The sequence below is a fragment of the Euprymna scolopes genome, chromosome 45 (genome assembly GCF_053919585.1).
Source record: "Euprymna scolopes isolate OS-2025 chromosome 45, ASM5391958v1, whole genome shotgun sequence".
NCBI lineage: Eukaryota > Metazoa > Mollusca > Cephalopoda > Sepiida > Sepiolidae > Euprymna > Euprymna scolopes.
In genome coordinates, this window is record NC_136526.1 from 58,154,026 (window position 1) to 58,174,030 (window position 20,005).

Consider the following 20,005-nt stretch of genomic DNA (forward strand, 5'->3'; position numbering starts at 1 on the left):
CCAAAACCGATCGGAAGCTTACTTGGCCAAAACGTAGTGAGCCAACCACAACTATGAAAAGCAGTAATTGCAGTGGATGCAGTCAGGAGATACAGAGTTCCTATCCTGTTGCGGTTGCCACCTGATGAAGGCCAAAGGAATAGTTGTCCGAAACGTTATGAAACAACTAAGAAAAAGATAAGGATAATAGTTTGCAATAAATAAAAATTAATAAATTATACTCTGCTCAATAATGAACTCCAATTAAATAATACGATTTTTATTTAATATAGCAAGAAAGGCAAATGATGTTATCGTGTTGACATATTTTTGTGTGTGCACGTGCTGATTCAGCACGAGAGTCAAGGTAATGACTAAATCGTTCAGAGTTCGTAAAAATGTTAAATGGAAAGGAATATTTTATCAGTAAAGTTAATGTTAGGACTCTATATATGTAGATGTATTTAGTCTGATAGCTTTTGAATTAAATGTTGGTTGTTTAATCTTAGAGCCGACGAAGTCAGTGATTACAGCATGCTGGGTCAACTTCGACTGGTTTTGGTGGAAAATACCCTTTTTATAGATTTCAAACTGGTTCCACGAAAGCTGTTGGAAAAAAATGTTTGAAATTCACTTTCTTCGTAATCTGATTGGATGAAAAAAACACACATCTTTGTGACGTAAGGTGCTTTGAAATACATCCACGTAGAGAGGCAGAGTTTTAGTTTTTATGATCACGAATATTGCGTGCGTATATACAGACGTTTCTTGCGTGTTGCTACAAGTGGGAACTCTCTGCAAGATTTTATAAAAGAAGTTTTGAATGAACCTTGAATAAAAGGTAAAAACGAGTAAACTGGTACAGTTTTCCACTTACATTGAAGGTATTTTCGATCAGCGTGACTTATCAGTGTTTCCTGGTATGCAGATGAGTGTTGGGAAGATATTATAGATGCTCTGAGGAACTACAAACTCGTGTACCGACCTCAATGTAAATACCCTCGACAAACTCTACAAGTAGCAAAATTTCACCCCTTTAATTTTCCCCGTGTGAGTTTGAATCTCATCCTTGTTGCTAGTTGTTGTAGATCTGCGATAGGGGTTACAAATGAAAGAAACCACAAATAGTGTAAAGTGTATAAAATATAGCATGTATTCATCATAAAGAATACAGGAGCCACTAAAGTGGTTTGTAGCATGCGGTTAAACATGGTATGAATGTCTCCATTTAGTCTTTAAAACCATTGTTATACATAGGACTTATTGATTCCACTTAGTTCTCAAATAGGGGTGATTTGTACCCCACAACAAAATTCCACTTTTTTATGATGTTCAGAAGTATTTAATTATGTTCTCCCTGTTTAAATCAGCAAAACTCAATTGCTACTGACTTCAACTAGGGTAACTATTTTCTATATGTATGTATTTGCTTCCCCACGAAAGCAAATTAGACACAAGATCGTTTTTAATGTGGGGTTAAACCAGCTCCCCTAAAACAAGGGTAAAAAGGGGGAACTCTGGCAGTATCCAAAAATATAGAAATTGTCTCAGTATGAAGGGTTTCCCCTACATTGACCAAGGACCAATTAACTTATGTGCAGCATCTGCAGAACAGATACTACACTTTGATCCCGACCCGAAGGCCAAGAACAAGAGGGTATTTATTTGCTCCCCCACCGAGCAAATTAGGCACATGGCCGATTTTTAATGTGAGGAGTGAAGGGGAAATGGGGACCAACTCCCCGGGGAGTAGGGGAGCTGGATAGTGACAATTGGTATGAAGGGTTGCCCCTACATTGACCAAGGTCTTATATGTAGGGTTGCCCCCACACATGGTCTTTGCTTGCAGTATATGCCGGAACAGATACTACACTTTGATCCTGGCCCAAAGGCTAAAAACAACAGAAAAGAGGCTTGCCTCTTTTCTGTTTATTATATATACTAGCAAAAGTACCTGTCGTTGACTGGGTTCAAAAACAGCCTACAGAAAATGGACTCTGATTTATGAAAGTATGATAGGTTATGAAAAGGAGTGGTTGTACAGAAATTCGACTTTGGGGGTATCAAAACCAAAGCAAAATATGATGAAAGTAAAAATAAAAAATAAAATAGATAAACCCTATAAATTATATAATTATAAAAATAAAAAATAAAATAGATAAACCCTATAATTTATTATACTATACCTGTTCATACTGAAACACTTATCACAATATTCTGTGGATTTATATGAAAAAACCTTGTTAAACTTTTTCCCATATTTCCATTCTATGGAAATCAGACGTGAACGAACACCCCATAATTTTATTATACCATATTTCTTCAAACTGAAACATAATTATCAAAGTATACTTACGCAAATTAATATGAAAAGTCTTTAATAAAGTTTGTGCCTATTTACATTCTATGGAGGCCAGGCGCGAACGCAGACCCCACAATTTTATTATACCATCCCTCTTAAAGTTAAAACATACTTATCAAAGTAGTATTATGTACATCTATATTAAAAACACTTGTAAACGGTTTAAAAAAAATTTTTTTTTCCATACTTTGTGGACCAGGTGCATACGCAGACCCCAAAATTTTAATGAATCATCATTATGCCAGATCAAAAATACCCAATCCTGTGTCTTGATACATCTTCTATCATTATATGTTATCAGTTCTCTATAATAGTCAATCATATAGGAGCCTATTCGTGACCAGACACACACACAGATTATTATATATATTATATATAGATTTTTGAGTCTGTAACTACTTTCTTTTGTCTCATAGTGCCTTGTACGTTTTGCTTACCTGTTATTTCTGACATTTCTTTTTGGTGTTTGTGCCAGTACTTGCTCCAATATTGGATATACATAGTTATTTAAATATTCCAGTAAATTCTTCTTTACCTCTTAAACACTGATTTAGCAAAAAATTATAAATAGTATTCAACTTCACTACTTACAAAAGATGCACCATTCACCATAAAAGCAAGTTATGAGCCACGGGTCTAACTACGGGGAAAAATATTGTAATGCCAGGTTGTCCTGACAAACACCTGTCGCTATGCACGTTAAGAAAGAAACCCTCTCTACCACCTATAGCAATGGCCAACGACTCTTTATCTGAGAGTACATCTTTCAAACTCCTTGGCCTAACGTTCACAGGAAACATGAATTGGAACAATTACATTGAAGGCATTTCCAGGGCCGCTGCGAAGAAGGTAGGCTCTCTCTACCGTGCTAGACAACTACTAACACCCGAAAGTATCCTGTACCTCTATAAGGCAACCATTCGCCCATGTATGGAGTATTGCTGTCACATCTGGGCTGGTGCATCTGCTACTAGTCTCTTGCTCCTTGACAAGGTTCAAAAGAGAGCGGCAAACCTGATAGGCCCTGAGCTGGCATCTAAGCTTCAGCCTCTGTCCCATCGATGAAATGTTGCATTGCTCTGCCTTTTCTACAATTATTTTAGTGGTGAATGCTCTGACGAACTGCAATCACTTGTGCCCCCATGACGTGAGCACCCTCGACAAACCCGACAGGCTGCTAAATCCCACCCCCACACTGTAGAGATCCCTAGATGTAAAAGATCTTTTTACTCCAATAGTTTCTTCCCCAGAACCGCTAGACTCTGGAATTCCATTCCAGGTCCCTGCTTCCCCAACAGTACTGACATGCAGAAGTTCAAATGTAACGTGTAACGACATCTTGCTGCTCAAATCCCTACATAGTACCCCAGTAGTTGTTGCCCCTGATAGTAGCCCCCTACACCAAAGTGGCAATTTGCCTTGTTTGGGGTGAAAATGTAATAAAAAAAAATAATCGAGGATAGTTTCTAATGAACTCTTCCCAAATGTCACATGTTTTTAAAAGTAGAATTTGTAGAAAATAAAGATCAAATATTTCATAGTAATAAAGTTTACTCCAGTGTGTGTTCTGATGTCTGATTTTTACCTCAGCAGTGTTAGACTTGGTTTATAAACATTTTACATATAAGTTTTTTATGTGTATAATATATAACACTTCAAAAGAAACATTTTCTCTCTTATTTTTTATCACTTTGTTTTTGCTGGGGACGGGGCATCCTACTAGATGCAAAACTTATTTTTATTTATTTTACTTCAGTAAGTTTTAAGAGATCAAGGGGCTCCGTCCTGGAGCTAACACTTGATTCTGTTATGATTTAAATTTATTTCTGAGGGCTCTTCTAAGAATAGATACTCTTCCCTTTATGACTACTATTTGTATTTTGTTACAGCTTGGTCTTCCAGGGATTGCTTCTAAGTATTTCTGACTCTTTTTTATTAAGCTAGTTCCCCCTATCACAACCGGTATAATGTTTATTTCTTTCAGAGACCATGTCGTTTTAGGATCATTTTTTAGGTTCTGATATTTTGTTATCTTTTCCTGTGCCGCTCTGTTAGGGCAAAAATTATTTGGGACTGTGACATCGACAATGAGTGCAGTTTTTTTCGAGCTTGTTGCATATTGCAATATCTGGTTTGACAGTGTGTGTTATCATGTGTGATTTAAGGTCAGTATTTGCTGCAAAACCTTTAAAAACTTTACATGAATATGGTTTCTTATATGGTTTCTCTCTATTGTGTATTCTTTCTGTGTGTATTGTGACATAAAATATTCGTCACATGAAAGGACGGTTGCTGGTCATGTTCCCAGATGTTCGACGATCATCTCTCCATAGATCTTCAACTGTGTGTTATCATGTGTGATTTTAAATCTGCATTTATTGTAAATGCTTTATCACAAGCTTTACATGAATAAGGTTTCTCTCCAGTGTGTATTCTTCGCATGTGTGTTGTAACATGAGATTTTCTTGCAAATTCTTTGCCACACACTTCACATGAAAACGGTTTCTCTCCAGTGTGTATCCTCATGTGCGATTTTAAGTTATGATTGCTTGCACATGCTTTATCACAAACTTTACACGAATAAGGTTTTTCTCCAGTGTGTATTGTTTGCATGTGTATTGTAACATGAGATTTTCTTGTAAATTTTTTGCCACACACTTCACAAGAAAAAGGTGTCTCTCCAGTGTGTATTATAATGTGTGATTTTAAGTCACTGTTTGTTACAAATGCTTTATCACAAACTTTACATGAATAAGGTTTCTCTCCAGTGTGTATTCTTCGCATGTGTGCCATAACATTAGATTGGTCTGCAAATGCTTTGCCACAGACTTCACATGAAAACGGTTTCTCTCCAGTGTGTGATATCATGTGTGATTTTAAGGACTTATTGCTTGCAAATTCTTTATCACAAAGTTTACATGAATATAGTTTCTCTCCTGTGTGTATTTTTCGCATGTGTATTGCAACGTGAGATTTTCTTGAAAATTCTTTGCCACACACTTCACAAGAAAAATGCGTCTCTTCAGTGTGTGTTAGTATGTGTGATTTTAAACCAGCATTTGCTGCAAATGCTTTTCCACAAACGTGACATGTATAAGGTTTCTCTCCCGTGTGTATTATTCGAATGTGTGTCGTAAGATGCGATTTTCTCATAAATTCTTTGCCACACACTTCACAGGACAGAAATGTTTCTTCAGCGTGTTTTCTCATGTGTAATTTTAAGTCAGCAATTGCTGCAAATTTTTTATCACAAACATTACATGAAAAAGGTTTCTCTCCTGTGTGTATTTTTCGAATGTGTGTCGTCACATAAAATTTTCTTGTAAATTCTTTACCACACAATTCACAAGAAAAAAGTTTCTCCCCAGTGTGTGTTCTCATGTGTAATTTTAAGTCAACATTTACTACAAATGCTTTATCACAAATGTTACATGAATAAGGTTTCTCTCCAGTGTGTATTCTTCTGATGTGTGTTGCAACATGTGAATTTTGTGTAAATGTTTTTCCACAGATTTCACATGAAAATGGTGCATCTTCCGTGTGTCTTTTTATGTGCAATTTAAAGTCAGAATTTGTTGCAAATGTTTTATCACAAAATTTACATGAATAAGGTTTCTCTTCAGTGTGTCTCCTTTGCATGTGTCTCGCAACATCAAATTTTCTTGTAAATGTTTTGCCACATACGTCACAAGAATAAGGTTTTATTCCAGTGTGTGTTCTCATGTGTGAGTTTAAGTCATAATTTGCTGCAAATGCTTTACTACAAACTTTACATGAATAAGGTTTTTCTCCAGTGTGTATTCTTCGCATGTGTATCTTCACATTAGATTGCTGTGTAAATGTTTCGCCACAGATTCTACAAGAAAAAGGTTTTTCTTCTGCATGTATTTGCAGGTGCTTTTCAGCTGCAGAATAATTTGGAGATTCCATACCACAAACTTCACATGAATAAATTGACTCTAAGTCTGTGGTTGCAAATCTACATTAACTTGAGATATTATTTAAAATATAATACCACATACTTATAAATACACTTTATCTCTTTTGTGATATCTGTTAGAGTATTCAAGAATGAGGTTTCTTATATTTTACATGCGGAACTGGTTGAACATGCTTTTCCACACATTTCACAAGACTAAAGTTTTTCTCAAGTATTGTTTGCATGTGGACTTTAACATCAAATGTTTTGCAAATGATTTTCCACAGAATTTATTGTTGTGTTACAATTATTTGAAGATGATTTTTCACACTTTTATTTCTTCAGAAGTTGACATTTTATGATCCAATTTGTTTTTTCAGTTAAATTTTTGTACCACATTTCAAGCAATTTTTTCCTTCATTTCAGTAAATATTTTGAAAAAATATTGAGTCATTTATGAACACAAACTTGTTTTTAATTTCGTGTTAAACACAGAAGATTGTAAGATTAACAAGAAAAGGGTTTTCCTTAGTTTATTTAGAACCTTAATATTTATCTCCTTTGAAAATTTTAAGCTAAGAATTTTACAAAAAATAACATTTGTTTTGAATGTTTCCAAATTTCTTTTTAAAAATCCAACAGATTTTAAGACAAGTTGATTCATTTATATTCTTTTAATGCTAAAAATGTGATCAGCTCAGTTCAGAAGAATAAAATATTTTTCATGTTGATTATGAGTTGTCCACTTTAACTGTTACCTGTGAATAAAAAATAAAATTATAAAAAATTTACATGAAAATAACGCATATGCATTAAATAAAGTCTAGAACTGAAATAATCTGATGCGGTTAAATAATTAAAAATATATTCAACATCCCTTAATTTCTGCTCATTATTATTCAACCCTGTTACAATTCAATGTTGTTACAATGCAATGTTATTACAATGCTACGTTGTTACAATGCAACGACGTTACAATGTAATGTTGTTACAATTCAACGTTGTTACAATGCAACATTGTTATAATTCACCATCGTTTCAATGTAATGTTGTTACAATTCAATGTTGTTACAATTCAATGTCGTTACAATGTAACATCATTAAAATGCAACGTTCTTACAAGGCAACATTGTTACAATGCAACATTACAATGGAACGTTTTTACAATGCAACGTTGTTACAAGGCAATGTTGTTACAATGCAACATTATTACAAGGCAACATTTTTACAATGCAACGTTGTTACAAGGCAATGTTGTTACAAGGCAATGTTGTTACAATGCAACGTTGTTACAATGCAATGTTGTTACAATGCAATGTTGTTACAATGCAACATCTTTGCAAGGCAACGTTGTTACAATACAATCATGTTACAATTTACATTAATATTTGGCATATGTAAAGTGCATATTGTAAAAATTATTAGTTTCATGTAAAGATATTTTTGATTACATATTTTTCTCATTCTATGCAAATTAAGAGATAAATAAATTAAGAGATAAATATTTTTCTTTCTCATTCATGCAAATTAAGAGAAAATTATTTCAGTTATTGAAACAATGATTCTTTAAAAATATTGTAATTTGTTTCTTTATTCTAGTAAAATATCTATTTCACCCTTCATAAAAATGATAAACATATATGATTTCATTAAGATTTTTTCTAAGTTTTATGTCAGATTATAACAATAGCACAAACTTTACATTTCTGCCAGCGTGTTGCTTATTTACAAAAAGATTGAAAGTTGCTCACATTAATTTGGACAAAAAAACTACTAAATCCATCTGTTCATTTCATGGATTAATAGAAGCAAATCAAATTGAAGGGAATCGGCAAAATGTTTTATTCTGTTTTATATACGTAGAGCATGTCCATACATGTTGGTTCTATACTCTGTGAGAGAAGTGATCGGAAATCAAAAAGGAAATTGACTTCATTTCAGAGGAGACTGATAAGTATAAGCTAATAAATGAAAACTGACATTTTTCTCATCTCTACTTCTTTTTCTCTTACCATAGCGACAAATAGGTGGGTTTCCCTCTACATTCAGAGTGACAAACACGGCCATACATATTGGTGTCAACAAGATGAGGTGCATTGTCACTACTCTGTGAGGAAATCAGCAGGAACATCATCTTTGCTCACAATATATAAATTTAATTAGTTGCTTAATGATAATTCATTATTGGGTTCATACTGATAATTGTTTCTGGAATAGCAAACATGTTATGCAAGGCCAAGTCACTATCGTCCTCAGCGTTGTTGCCTGGATGTCCAGAATTAAGTCTTGGTCAAACTTTAGAATGTGGATTCAATTGTTTTTGCTTGCAATAAAACATGTCTGTGTTCATGTGGATCATTTATTATTATAGTCCAGTTAAAATTCGAAGAAAGCGTTTCATGATTTTATTACTATCAGAACAGTTGCAGTGAATTATTTTCAGAAGTGTTTCTGGCGCAAGTGAAGTATCAATCATTACTGGAACATGACTGTAGTTCTGCAATTCCCCATTGTGCATCCTAAACATCACTTGATACTTCATCGCAGAGGAGGGCGGTGACAGTCTTTCAGTTGTAACAAAGCTTTTGGCTGAACTAACCTTTTGGAAAAGACTAGAATACCTCATTTCAGAGAGATTGTCATCAGGTCTGTCCCCCAAAAATGCCACCATCGCTTTACACAAATCATCTTTAATCTCAGTGAACGGATTGATGTTAATTTTTAAGATAGGATGGCTACACAGGAACACATGGTTTTTAAAAGATTAAAAGTTGGGATTGGAGTCTGTTGTTATGACTACAATTATTAACTTTTTGGAAAAGAATAGAATACTTTATTGCAGAGGGATTGTCATCAGGTTTTCCCCTAAAAATACCAGTATGTTGCTCCTTGACAAAACGTTCATAAAAACTTTTTTGTTTTGTTTTATATAATTATGAGTGCACCCCTAAGCAGTTGCTTATGTGAGGAACGGCATGATCACATACGTATACTCATAAGTATACAAAATAGTTGGGTTCCTAATCTGTTCATTTCATTGATTAATAAAATCAAATCAAAGGGAATAAATCGATAATGTCCATACATTTTTGTTCTCTAATCTGTGAGAGAAGTGATCTGAAATCAAATAAAAAACATAACAGGTTTTGTGTTTTATTTTGTTTGACGAGAGGAGAAGATAACTCATGACTTAATCCTGTAAAAACACATTTTTCCTCATCTTTACTTCTTTTTCTCATAACATAGGGACAAATAACTGGGTCTCACACTATGTCTAGAGCGACAAGCACATCCATACATATTGGTTGCAACAAGATGGGATGCATAGTTGCTACTCTGAGAGGAAATCAGCAGTAACATCATCTTTGCTCACAACATATTAATTCGTTGGGTGACTGCCTGATGTTAAAATCTTATTGGAGGTCATGCTGCTAATTGCTTCTCGAGCAATAAGCTTTTAATGCAAGGTTAAGTCACTATCATCTTCATCCCTATTTTCCAAGTGTCCAGATTTAATCGTTGATTAAACTTTAGAATCTGAATTCAATTGTTTTGTTCGGAATGAAATATATCTTCATGGCCATCATTTATTATAGTTCAATCAAACTACAGTTTAACCCTGAACAAATTCCAAGAAAGCGTTATATGATTGTTTTATTAATACCAGAACAGTTGCAGAGAATTATTTTCACAAGTGTTTCTGGCATGGGTAAAGTATCAATCATCACTGGAATATATTGTTCTGCAATTCTTTTTTTTTTTTTACACGGTGGTCACCACTTATCAAGGCCCAGAAGCCACTCAGGGATAAGGGTTATTGCAAGTACAGTACGTTAGTGTGGAGATTTGATGAAGTGTTTACATAAGGGGGCGGTTCATTAGGAATTTGTTAACGTTGGACTTGAAAACATCCAAGTTGTAGGCAGGTGGGAAGCAGGCAGATGAAACAGAGTTCCACAGGCATGCAGTTCTAAAAAAGAAGCTTTGTTCAGGGAATCTACGTTTTGATTTAGGCACAGATAAAGAGTGGGGAAAATTTTTCACAGTGGATTAAGCTAGACGGGTTTTTTTCGTGAAACATTGGCGAGGGGGGGCCAAAGATTGGAGTTCAGACGAGCACCTGCCATGGAAATAACGATAAAACAAGGATAGGCTCGTAACATCTCTTCTGTGGGAGAGGTTGCAGGGTAGAGAAAAGAGCATCCCCCACTAAGCCACGAAGTCTATTTTGTACTCTGTCAAGGCAGGATGGGCTGTTTTTAGCAGCTCCTGCCCAGATATGGCAGTAGTATTCCATCCTTGGACGTACTTGGCTTTTATATAGATAAAGAATTGCATCAGTAGTGAGATATCTTCTGGAGCGGTAGAAGGATCCCACCATCTTTCCAGCGACCTTGACAACAGACTTGATGTACGTGTTCCATTTCAGATCAGGAGTAAAGGACAAACCCAGAAGCTTGTCAAAACACAGAGCTTCTCCCAGATGAGAGCCATCCATTGTGCATTCAAAACATCGCTTGGCAGTAACTCTGAAGGGCATGATACTTCATTGCAAAGGAGGTTGGTGGCAGTCGTTCAGGTGTAATAAAGCTTTTGAAATAACTTTTTGGAAAAGACTATTGAGAAGAGATTGTTATCAGGTTTGTACAAAAAAAATGCCACCATTGCGTTACAAAATCATCTTCAATCAAAGCTATGTTTTCTTTGGTATGAAAAACATCTTAGACCAGGTCTTTAAGACAGAGTCTCTTTTCAAAACCTTATTTAAAGCACATTTTCCGATTTCAAAAATGTGGAAGTGGTATTGCATCGCATGAAGTCATGTTCGATATTGATGGTGTTTCTGATGCGTAATGTCCTTACTGTTTTGCCAATTCATTGTAAACATCAAATACTTACAATACTTGTTCAATTATGTTGGCATCTCTAATGGGTAATGTCCTTAATGTTTGACCCGTCAATGTAACCCTCAAAAAACTATTGTAGACTTACAATAATGCTTTACTGTGAACGATGCATAATCGTCAGCGATTGAACAATGTCTTTATTTCTGAGAACTTGAGTTGATGGAAAACAGAACCTTTTTAAAAGACGTTATATTGCACTTCTGGTACAGCCACTGCGTCATCTGAACTCTGTTCTTTTATAGGATCCATCAGTTGTGCTTTGTTTTGTTTACATAACAGATGTTTTGCCTTAAAAAAGGATGGTGGGTATGATGAAAGTCCATAGGCTATGACGTCATCATGTGAAAGATCAGCAGATTGAAACACAAGAAACTTCTGGAATAAAAGAATGAGTTTATCGTTTTGTCCTTAGCAACATAAACTGCCACACTAGATGCCAGGGGCTTGGCTTTCATACAGCGCTGGTATGAAATGGAAAACAGTGATTGACCCTCCATTGTTGCCACCATTTCTTTGCCACTGATAAACAAGTCATGGATATTCACATCCTTATTTGCATTGACACTTATGATAATATTGATAGAAGTAGGTGAAACAGGTTTTTAGTTTATCTGCAATTTTCTCCAGGTTTTCACAATCTTTTCTGGTCATTGGCGCCCTTGCCCCTTTGTTTTGTTCACTGATGACAAAACTCTGACGAGTGAAACCCTGCATTGAATCATTAAAGGAAGAAGATGCTGGAACAGACAGAGTTCACAGCATCAAAAAAAAACCCTCTTATGTTCGGACATTCCCTTTCGTCTGGCGAGTTTTTCTCCAGTTTTTAAGGAACGAATGAGAACTTGCTCGATGACTGATGACTAGGTTCAAACCCAGTACTGATCAGTATGCCTTATAACATTCAATCCATTCATAAGACTATGTAACACTGATCGCATATCATGTTCCAGAGTGGCCCTTAACTGAAGGTAAAGGAAGGTGGATTTCACATAGTTCCCATGCTCATCAGCTGCAAAAATGGTCAAGCATTCAACTACAGCACAAATGCGTATCAGTCAGCATCCAGTATGATAAGCTTCCTTGCAATTCCTACAATCTGAGGGTAATTCAGCCATAGTTACTGGTGTGAGAGTGAGTAGATAATTTACGATTCTGTATGATTGGCTGCGACAAGCTTCCTTGCAATTTCTACAGTCTGCTGGTAATTCAGCCATAGTTTACTGGTGTGAGAATCAATGTCCGAGCAAAAAAGATGTGTGGAGGCTCCTGAATATCAGAACTAAGCTGTCTTCAGGCACCTAATCTTTGATTTCTAATGCTTTCCAGTAGAGTGGATGATTGATCAAATGTAATAACTGCAGTGCACCAGTGTTTATCAGCAAGGGGTTGCATAGAAACTCAAGAATGGAGAAGATGCATTGCTTGTCTCTGGAATACATTTCAATAATGGACAGGAAGTTACTGGAGATGACCACGGATGATCACAGTTTTTATGTAGCATGTGTATCATTTCATGCTTCTGTAATACATCAACCTGGTGGGCAATGGTATCGAGAAATGGTCAGGCTTTGAATTTTAGGTTTTGGCATGTTTTGCAAAATGGTATTGCTTACATCAACTCTGTAGTGTTCAACTATCTCCACGTCCTTAGTCTTCCGTCTGAGAACAGTGAAACTGACCTTCCTTCCTGTACTTACAGTAGCTACCACCCCCATGTCATCTTAGATGATGCTATGGAAAGTCGTCATCCATTCTTAGGTGATGATATCATGATCAACATTGTTTGCAGCAAACAATAGTTTTGTATGCAGTCTGTCTATGGTGCCACTTAGTGCATCCTGTCCAACAGAAACGGCAGCATTTTCCTCAAATTTCTGAACTTCCGAATATGTTGAACAATATCAACATGGCTGAGAGAGTGTCAAAAATAAATCAAGAAATGAAATGATGATGGAGCTTGACTGCTAACCCAAGCTGCAATGGAGCGACTAAAGCACTGCTACGAACAACTGATTGTCCCATGCTTGCAAACTTTCATGAGTGGCTTCCGGGCCTTGATAAGTGGTGACCACCTTGTAAAAAAAAATGTCCTTTCCAATAAAGAGGTTTTCAAGCAAGTAATACAAACTTAGGGGGAGATTATCTAAGGTAGACTGACATTCAAGCAAAGAAGTCTTCGGATATTCATTGGTTGAAGATGGGATCATAGACTTGATATCACTCTTGCTGTGTTTGGTTGCCATCTCTACATCGTTCGTTTGGTATATTGATCTCAATGATATAGGATCTCACTAAGGAACAATTCAAGTGATCCAACTTAAATATTCAAAGCATTCGAGCTACACAGTGTGAGACTATTGAGATCTGTTAACTGGATAAAGTTGAAAAGCTTTCATTGGACAGTGTTTTCAGTGAATGGATTGATGTTAAGTTTTAACAGTTACCTGGTTGTATCAAGATAGGATGACTACACAGGAACTCATCGTTTTTAAAAGATTAAAATTCAAGATTGAAGTTTGTCGTTGCTGATCTGATTGAAGCGGTAAAAAAGTGTATGACAAAAATCAGGGGAAGCACACTGGTGAAAAGCAGATACATTTCATTCACAGATTCAGTTAAGTTCAAAGTGTCGGTTACATTTAATGTTTGGTAGAATGTCCAAGCTTAATGTGTATTGCATTCAGGAGAGCATGTTGTGGGGCAATGATCATATTCCATTGCAAGAGCAGATAATTATTCTGGCGAACACATACAAGGCCATGGCCTCCACTAAAGTCGTTGAATAATAAGAGGCTGTTGTTGCAGAAATAAATGTGAGTACTACCTGATAGAGATGTTGAAATATCCATATCTGTTGGGGTTCATAATTGTTATCAATGGATAGCCAGTATGTAAAGTTATCCATTCACACCTTAAAATAAGACAGTCTCATTTTTTTTAGGCACCACTATTTTGGGGGTGAGTGCAGACATGATGTAAAATATTTTGGCAACTTTTAATGAAGAAAAGTTAGGTCACTCGTGTAGTTGACTATTCTTGGTGTGATGTTATACCAGTAGACAGCCTCCTATATGGGACAGCGCATTCTAGCTTCTATTCGTTTCACTGTATTGTGACATCAATCTGCTATGCCATTGGAATGCATTGCTGCAGAAAGCCGTGTCATTGTCTAAAAGGATTTCATGTGGCGAGCCATGCTCGAGGAAAACTGTCTCCAACTGATGAATCATGCTTGCTGAGTCCTGCCTTGCCAATTTCCTCCAAATGGAGAAATGCGATGGACTAAAGTTAAAAAATGGAAGGTGCCATAATGCGTGATATTCATTTCAATTCTTTGTCAATTCTTGCTAACTTCCAGCTTTCCCTTTTTCCACCTGACTGGCGTGGGTCAATGGACTGATATTCATCACATCTCCGTATGACCGTTTTAATGGTTGCTTTTGTTGTGGTTGGACAACTTCTCCTGACAAAGTAGGTAGTGCGTCGCACCCCCAGATGTCCACTACCTTTGTGAAAAGCCATGATTTGACTCTCATCCAGCTCGTCTGTGTGAACCGCGCCTATCATCGTGTCAAGCTCGTTTTTTCTTTTTTCATTGCCTCAAACCACCACTATGGTATTCATGTCAATCGGTCAGCAATGTTTCGTGCTGATGGAACCAGCATCACGTCTACTGTCAGCCCGTACTCTTTCACAAGCTCCTTGAGAGTGCTTAGTCACCTCCTAATAAGCATCTCGCTTGCTGCTTTGGTGACTTGCGCCTTTCCAGTTAGCGTGTCCAAGACGCAATGGTATACGCAGACAGAATCTTTCTTTATGTGTAGCACCTTGCCACTGCCACTGAAGAGCCAAATTGATGCCTTTCAATATGGCATCCAGTTCGGCTAAGTTGATATGTTGAGAGTCATCTTCAGGTCGCAGCCAACATGCATCTTCCAACACAGTTTCACTCATCTCCAAAGCTACACTAATTGCTAGGGAGCTAGCACCAACCCATACATTCAGCTCTTTGCCATCCACACACCAATTTCCCCAGGCCGGATCATTCTGCTGTGCAGATTCTAAGGTTTCGAACATCATATGATGCAGTACGGCGTCCCTTGCATCATCATCCCAGCACTTCGTTACTGTACTTACTCTCCTTCTGAGTATTCCACAAGCTACACGAAGCCAACTGCACACCGGAAAGTGCCTAACAAGTCGACCACACAGGGAAAATATTGTTCGTTGCGTAATAATGCTGGGAGCCTCTGGAATTGCATTTCCTCGCTTCCACTGCAGTTCACTGCATTCCATCCTGACCACAAATCCCAGCACCCTTGCACCGTCCTTCAACCGGTTTGGGTTCTTGCACTCCAACCTGAACTGTGCTAGGTGTTCTCTTACAAGGGTCGCGGACACCACGTCTTCATTGACAAATATGTCATCAATATAAGCAGATACTGCGCGGCCTACCAACTTCTTCCTGAGATAATACTTTGCTGACAATTGCTTTCATTATCAGGGGAGCCACATTCAAATCGAACCACAGACGGGTCAGGCAGTATTTTTTCCCATCGATTTCCACTGGCTGGTATGGCCACAGTGTCTCATGGACCCAGACTTGTAGGTATGCTCTCCTGAGGTCCAGTAGAAACACGTTAGCACCTTTTTGTCTTCATTTGCACAACTTAGCTGCACAAACATATGCGTTGGCCGTAAATGCATCTACCTAATGATTTAGTTCCCGGTAGTCCATCACCGGGCGCACTTTGGTTTTGTTCTGCTGTATCACAACCATCAGGGGAATTAGGCCTTTGGGGGGGGGTTCCAATTTTTCCTCTGGGTATGGCACGAGCCAACCCTTATCTATCCAGGTGCAGAGCTCCTGTGTGTATTCTTCACGGATTTCTGCCAGCACTGGGTATTCTGACACTCGATTGTGTAGCGTTTCAGGGGGGGGGAGTCCTCAGACAACTTCCACGATGTGGTCCACGTTTGGTTTTGATGGTCAAAGGTGGCGGTGAAATCTGGTTCATTAATAGAAATGGCTACGCATTTAATATTTTTCCTGCTGCTCAGCCGCACTGATCCTCTAGGCTTGAAAACGACACCTCCCAGAGCTTTTATGGTGTTGATCCCTAGAAGTAAGTTAAACCTCAGCTGTTTGCCACGCACCACCAACACATTGATTCTGGCAGACACACCTTCATCAGTGCATACAGAGACCACTCCAACACTCCAGCACACATGGGATATTCCACCAATCATTTTGACATTCACATTCGTTTTTCTCCAAGACTGGCATCGGTCTGCATGTAAAATCATCCTAGAGCATCTTGTATCAATAAGCGTTAAACATCACATCCCGTCAACATGGATGCTTATCACTGGGAGCGTCGTGTTCGCATCTTGGTGGGGAAAGAGACTGGCGCTTATGCAAACTCCCCTTGCTCATTTCCCGAGCAGTTCCAAGCCCAGTGTCCACTATCACTGCAACATTAACACTGTTTCCGTGTTTTTGACAGTCCTTTGCAAGGTGGCCTTTAACATTGCATTTGAAACAGGTCACATTAACAGGAATATTCTGGGCCCTGTTGTTGTTGCGTGATTTTTGTTCCCCAGTCGTCAAAATTCTCGCTCTCGACATTAGCTCCCCCATGTTCGGCACTTCGGAGCAATTGAGATGGTGTCAGAGAATCCAGTGACCAAAGTCAATTTTGTGAGTCTCTCTAAGCTATCTCCTGTGAATCCGGCCAATCCAACCAACTGCCTGATTTTCTTGGCATAAACATCCACACGTTCGCCAGCCCATCTAACCATAGTTATTTTTTTGTATGCTGCAAACACATCGTTGGTAAATGCCTCCTTTAATTGGGCCTCAATCTGGTCTATTTTCTTTTGATCGTCCTCTTCCATTTCCATTCTGAGGGCCAGTGCATCACCTTCCAGATATAAATCAGACTTGCTATATCATCCACCTGCTGAAGTTGTATGACAAGTCTCACTTTTTTCAGCCATGCTACAATGTCTCCCTCGCCAGAGAACAGCTTGATAATATCACTGCTTATCTGCACTTTCGCCATAGTCATGCCGAAATAGCTTGAAGTAAAATGTAGTACACAAAAAAAAAACAAAAAAAACAATCAGGAACACAGATAGGAAATAGTCAGTATCGCCCACATCTAGAAGAGAGGGATTTCTTGTCTATAATAACCGTGGAGAAAGAAGAAGACAAAAAAATAGAAAGAAGAAAAACTCGCTTCTCGCAGACACATGGTTCATCACAAAGAACAATCCAATCGCCAGAACCACCTACACACAATCTGCAGAACCCCGCCTGACTGCTTTCCAGCATCCTGCCTTTATAGCAGCTGGGAATTATATATTTGCATAATCGCGTCAGAGCGGACACGATTCTACGAGAATTGCATGGGGTAAACGCTAATAAACACCCATGGACACCATCTTGGAACTCTCTCTTCCGCTCAGCCTAAAACACCACAGATGTATCCGAGGTAAGCTCTCTATTTCCCCTCATTTCGGTTATTGCTAATTCTGCTACAGTGATGCATTTTTATTTTATTTCTTTATTTCTTTTCTCTAAGATAAGGATTAAAAGGGTTATCGATTTCTCATAAGATTTTAATTTCTTAGTTAAAATAAAAATGACAAGTTTACCTGATTTTAGGAATATAACATTTTCGTTCAATGACAACATAAACATTTTCCTGGATTTTTGTTTTTTGAAATAAGTCAAATTATTTACGTGCACTGTTTTTTTTTGTTTTTTTTTTTTTTCATGCTAATATTGGATAAAATTCAATTTCAATATGAACAGGATTTTGGGTTTGTATTACTGTACACATAGATTCGAAAAAGTTGTCAAAAAACAAATATACAACAAATAAATGTTATCAAAGGCAAGATAAGTTACTTTTCTACGAAACTGGATATATTTTTCGTGTTTTTATTCAATGTAACATGTTTATTCAACTCGAAAAAACATACAGTGTTTACCGATGTATTGGAAAATTCAAGATGGCGCCTCACTTCCTCTTTAACACGGTAAGTTTGGGAAAAGGTGTTATAAATAAAAAAAACTAGAAAAAATACTATTAAAAACCCGCCGAATATATGTCAAGCTATGTCACGGTAACATATATTGAGCGATTTTTTAACAGTATTTCATCCAGTTTTTTATTTATAACACCTTTTCCCAAACTTACCGTGTTAAAGAGGGAGTCAGACGCCATTTTGAATTTTCCAATACATCGGTAAACAAACACTGTATGGTTTTCGAGCTGAATAAATATGTTACATTGAAAAAACACGAAAAATATATCCAGTTTGGCAGAAAAGTAACTTATCTTGCCTTTGATAACATTTATTTGTTATATATTTGTTTTTTGACAACTTTTTCGAATCTATGTGTACAGTAATGCGAACCCAGGATTTTTTTCAAATGATTTTTTCAAATTTTCTAAAACGTGTTGGCGCTTAGGATGAATAAATAAAAAACAATTGAGTGTTACAAAAAAAAACAAAAAAAAAACAATTTCATCTACAATGGATCTGTTATATATATATATATATATATATATATATATATATATATATATATATATATATATATATATATCAGAAATTTAAAGTTTAACTTGTTATGTAAAAGTGTAGAATAGTTAACAAAACCTTCATGTGGCATTGTTAACTATTTCATACATTAATCTACAAATTTGATAAATTAATATGAGTAAAAAAAAAACAATAGCAAAACAGAGTATTTAATAGATTCAAAATATGGAATTATCTGCTCTCACTTTTTTTTTTCAAAATAGCGATTTGGGACAGTCTCTTTTTGCTTACTTATAAAACTTGATTTTCTAACTTAAAATTATAGCTACTTGATCAATTTACGTGATTTTTGGAATATGACATCATCATTCCATAACAGATAAATACGCCATAAAGATTTTTCTGCATTTCATTATTATTATTATTATTATTATTAAGGTTGAACTTGCACAGAAAAATTATTAATAGATTAAAAAACTAAGTCTTAAAATTCATAAAGATTAAGAAAAAGGTTTATAAATTGGCGACAGAAATGTGTTTTTTAGAGTTGATAAATTAATTCAAAATAAATATGAATAGCTGAAAAAAAAGTAAAATATTTTATTTGAATTAAAAAAAGTTTTTTCATTTATTTTAAACCATAACACAAGAACGACGGAATAGACAAAAAACCATATCAAAAGAATATCGACGAGTTTGTTTATTTCTATTTTAGAATTTGTTCAAATACGTTTTTTTTTAACTCCGTAAAAAATGTCCAAACTCTATTTAAACATATTTTTAAATAATAGAAAAATATTTTTAGATTATAAAATTAAATATTCAAAGTTAAAATAATGTGATTTTTTAAAATAAATTTGTGATCAATTCTTTTTACATTACAAATAATATCGTAAAAGTCAAAAATACTTACTTTTTTGTCCAGTTTTTTCTTCTTTCCAATGATGTGTCTGACTTCAAGAAATTATTTTTTATATTTAAAAACAAACAAATAAATTTCTTGCTAATCAGTTCCTTTCAGACAAGTCAAATATCTACCAAATTGAAAAAAAGAAGCATTTTAGTACAAAATTACCTCCCTTGATTGTCACTCTTCTATTTATTTATGTTTTTATCTTATTTTTTCTCTTTGTTTTTATATTGGCCTTTTGGTCAAGATCAAAGTGTAGTATCTGTTCTTCAGATGCTGCACTTCTATTTCTTGTTCTCTTTCGGTGAAGAAGAAATCCTTCACGACTGAGACAATTTTTATTTTTGTACCTTTTCTCCACGTTAAAAAAC

General features: G+C 36.2%; 1 protein-coding gene across 1 annotated transcript; it reads right to left on the bottom strand.

Moving 5' to 3' along the window:
• Positions 1 to 229: 229 nt before the first annotated feature.
• Positions 230 to 19,771, bottom strand: LOC145269742 (uncharacterized). Its single transcript, XM_080125468.1, has 2 exons — positions 19,638 to 19,771; positions 230 to 7,018 (listed from the first exon to the last, which is right to left on the bottom strand). Exon 2 carries the CDS (start codon positions 6,269 to 6,271, stop codon positions 4,679 to 4,681), a length of 1,593 nt encoding a protein of 530 aa, XP_079981594.1. The 5' UTR covers positions 6,272 to 7,018; positions 19,638 to 19,771; the 3' UTR covers positions 230 to 4,678.
• Positions 19,772 to 20,005: the final 234 nt, after the last annotated feature.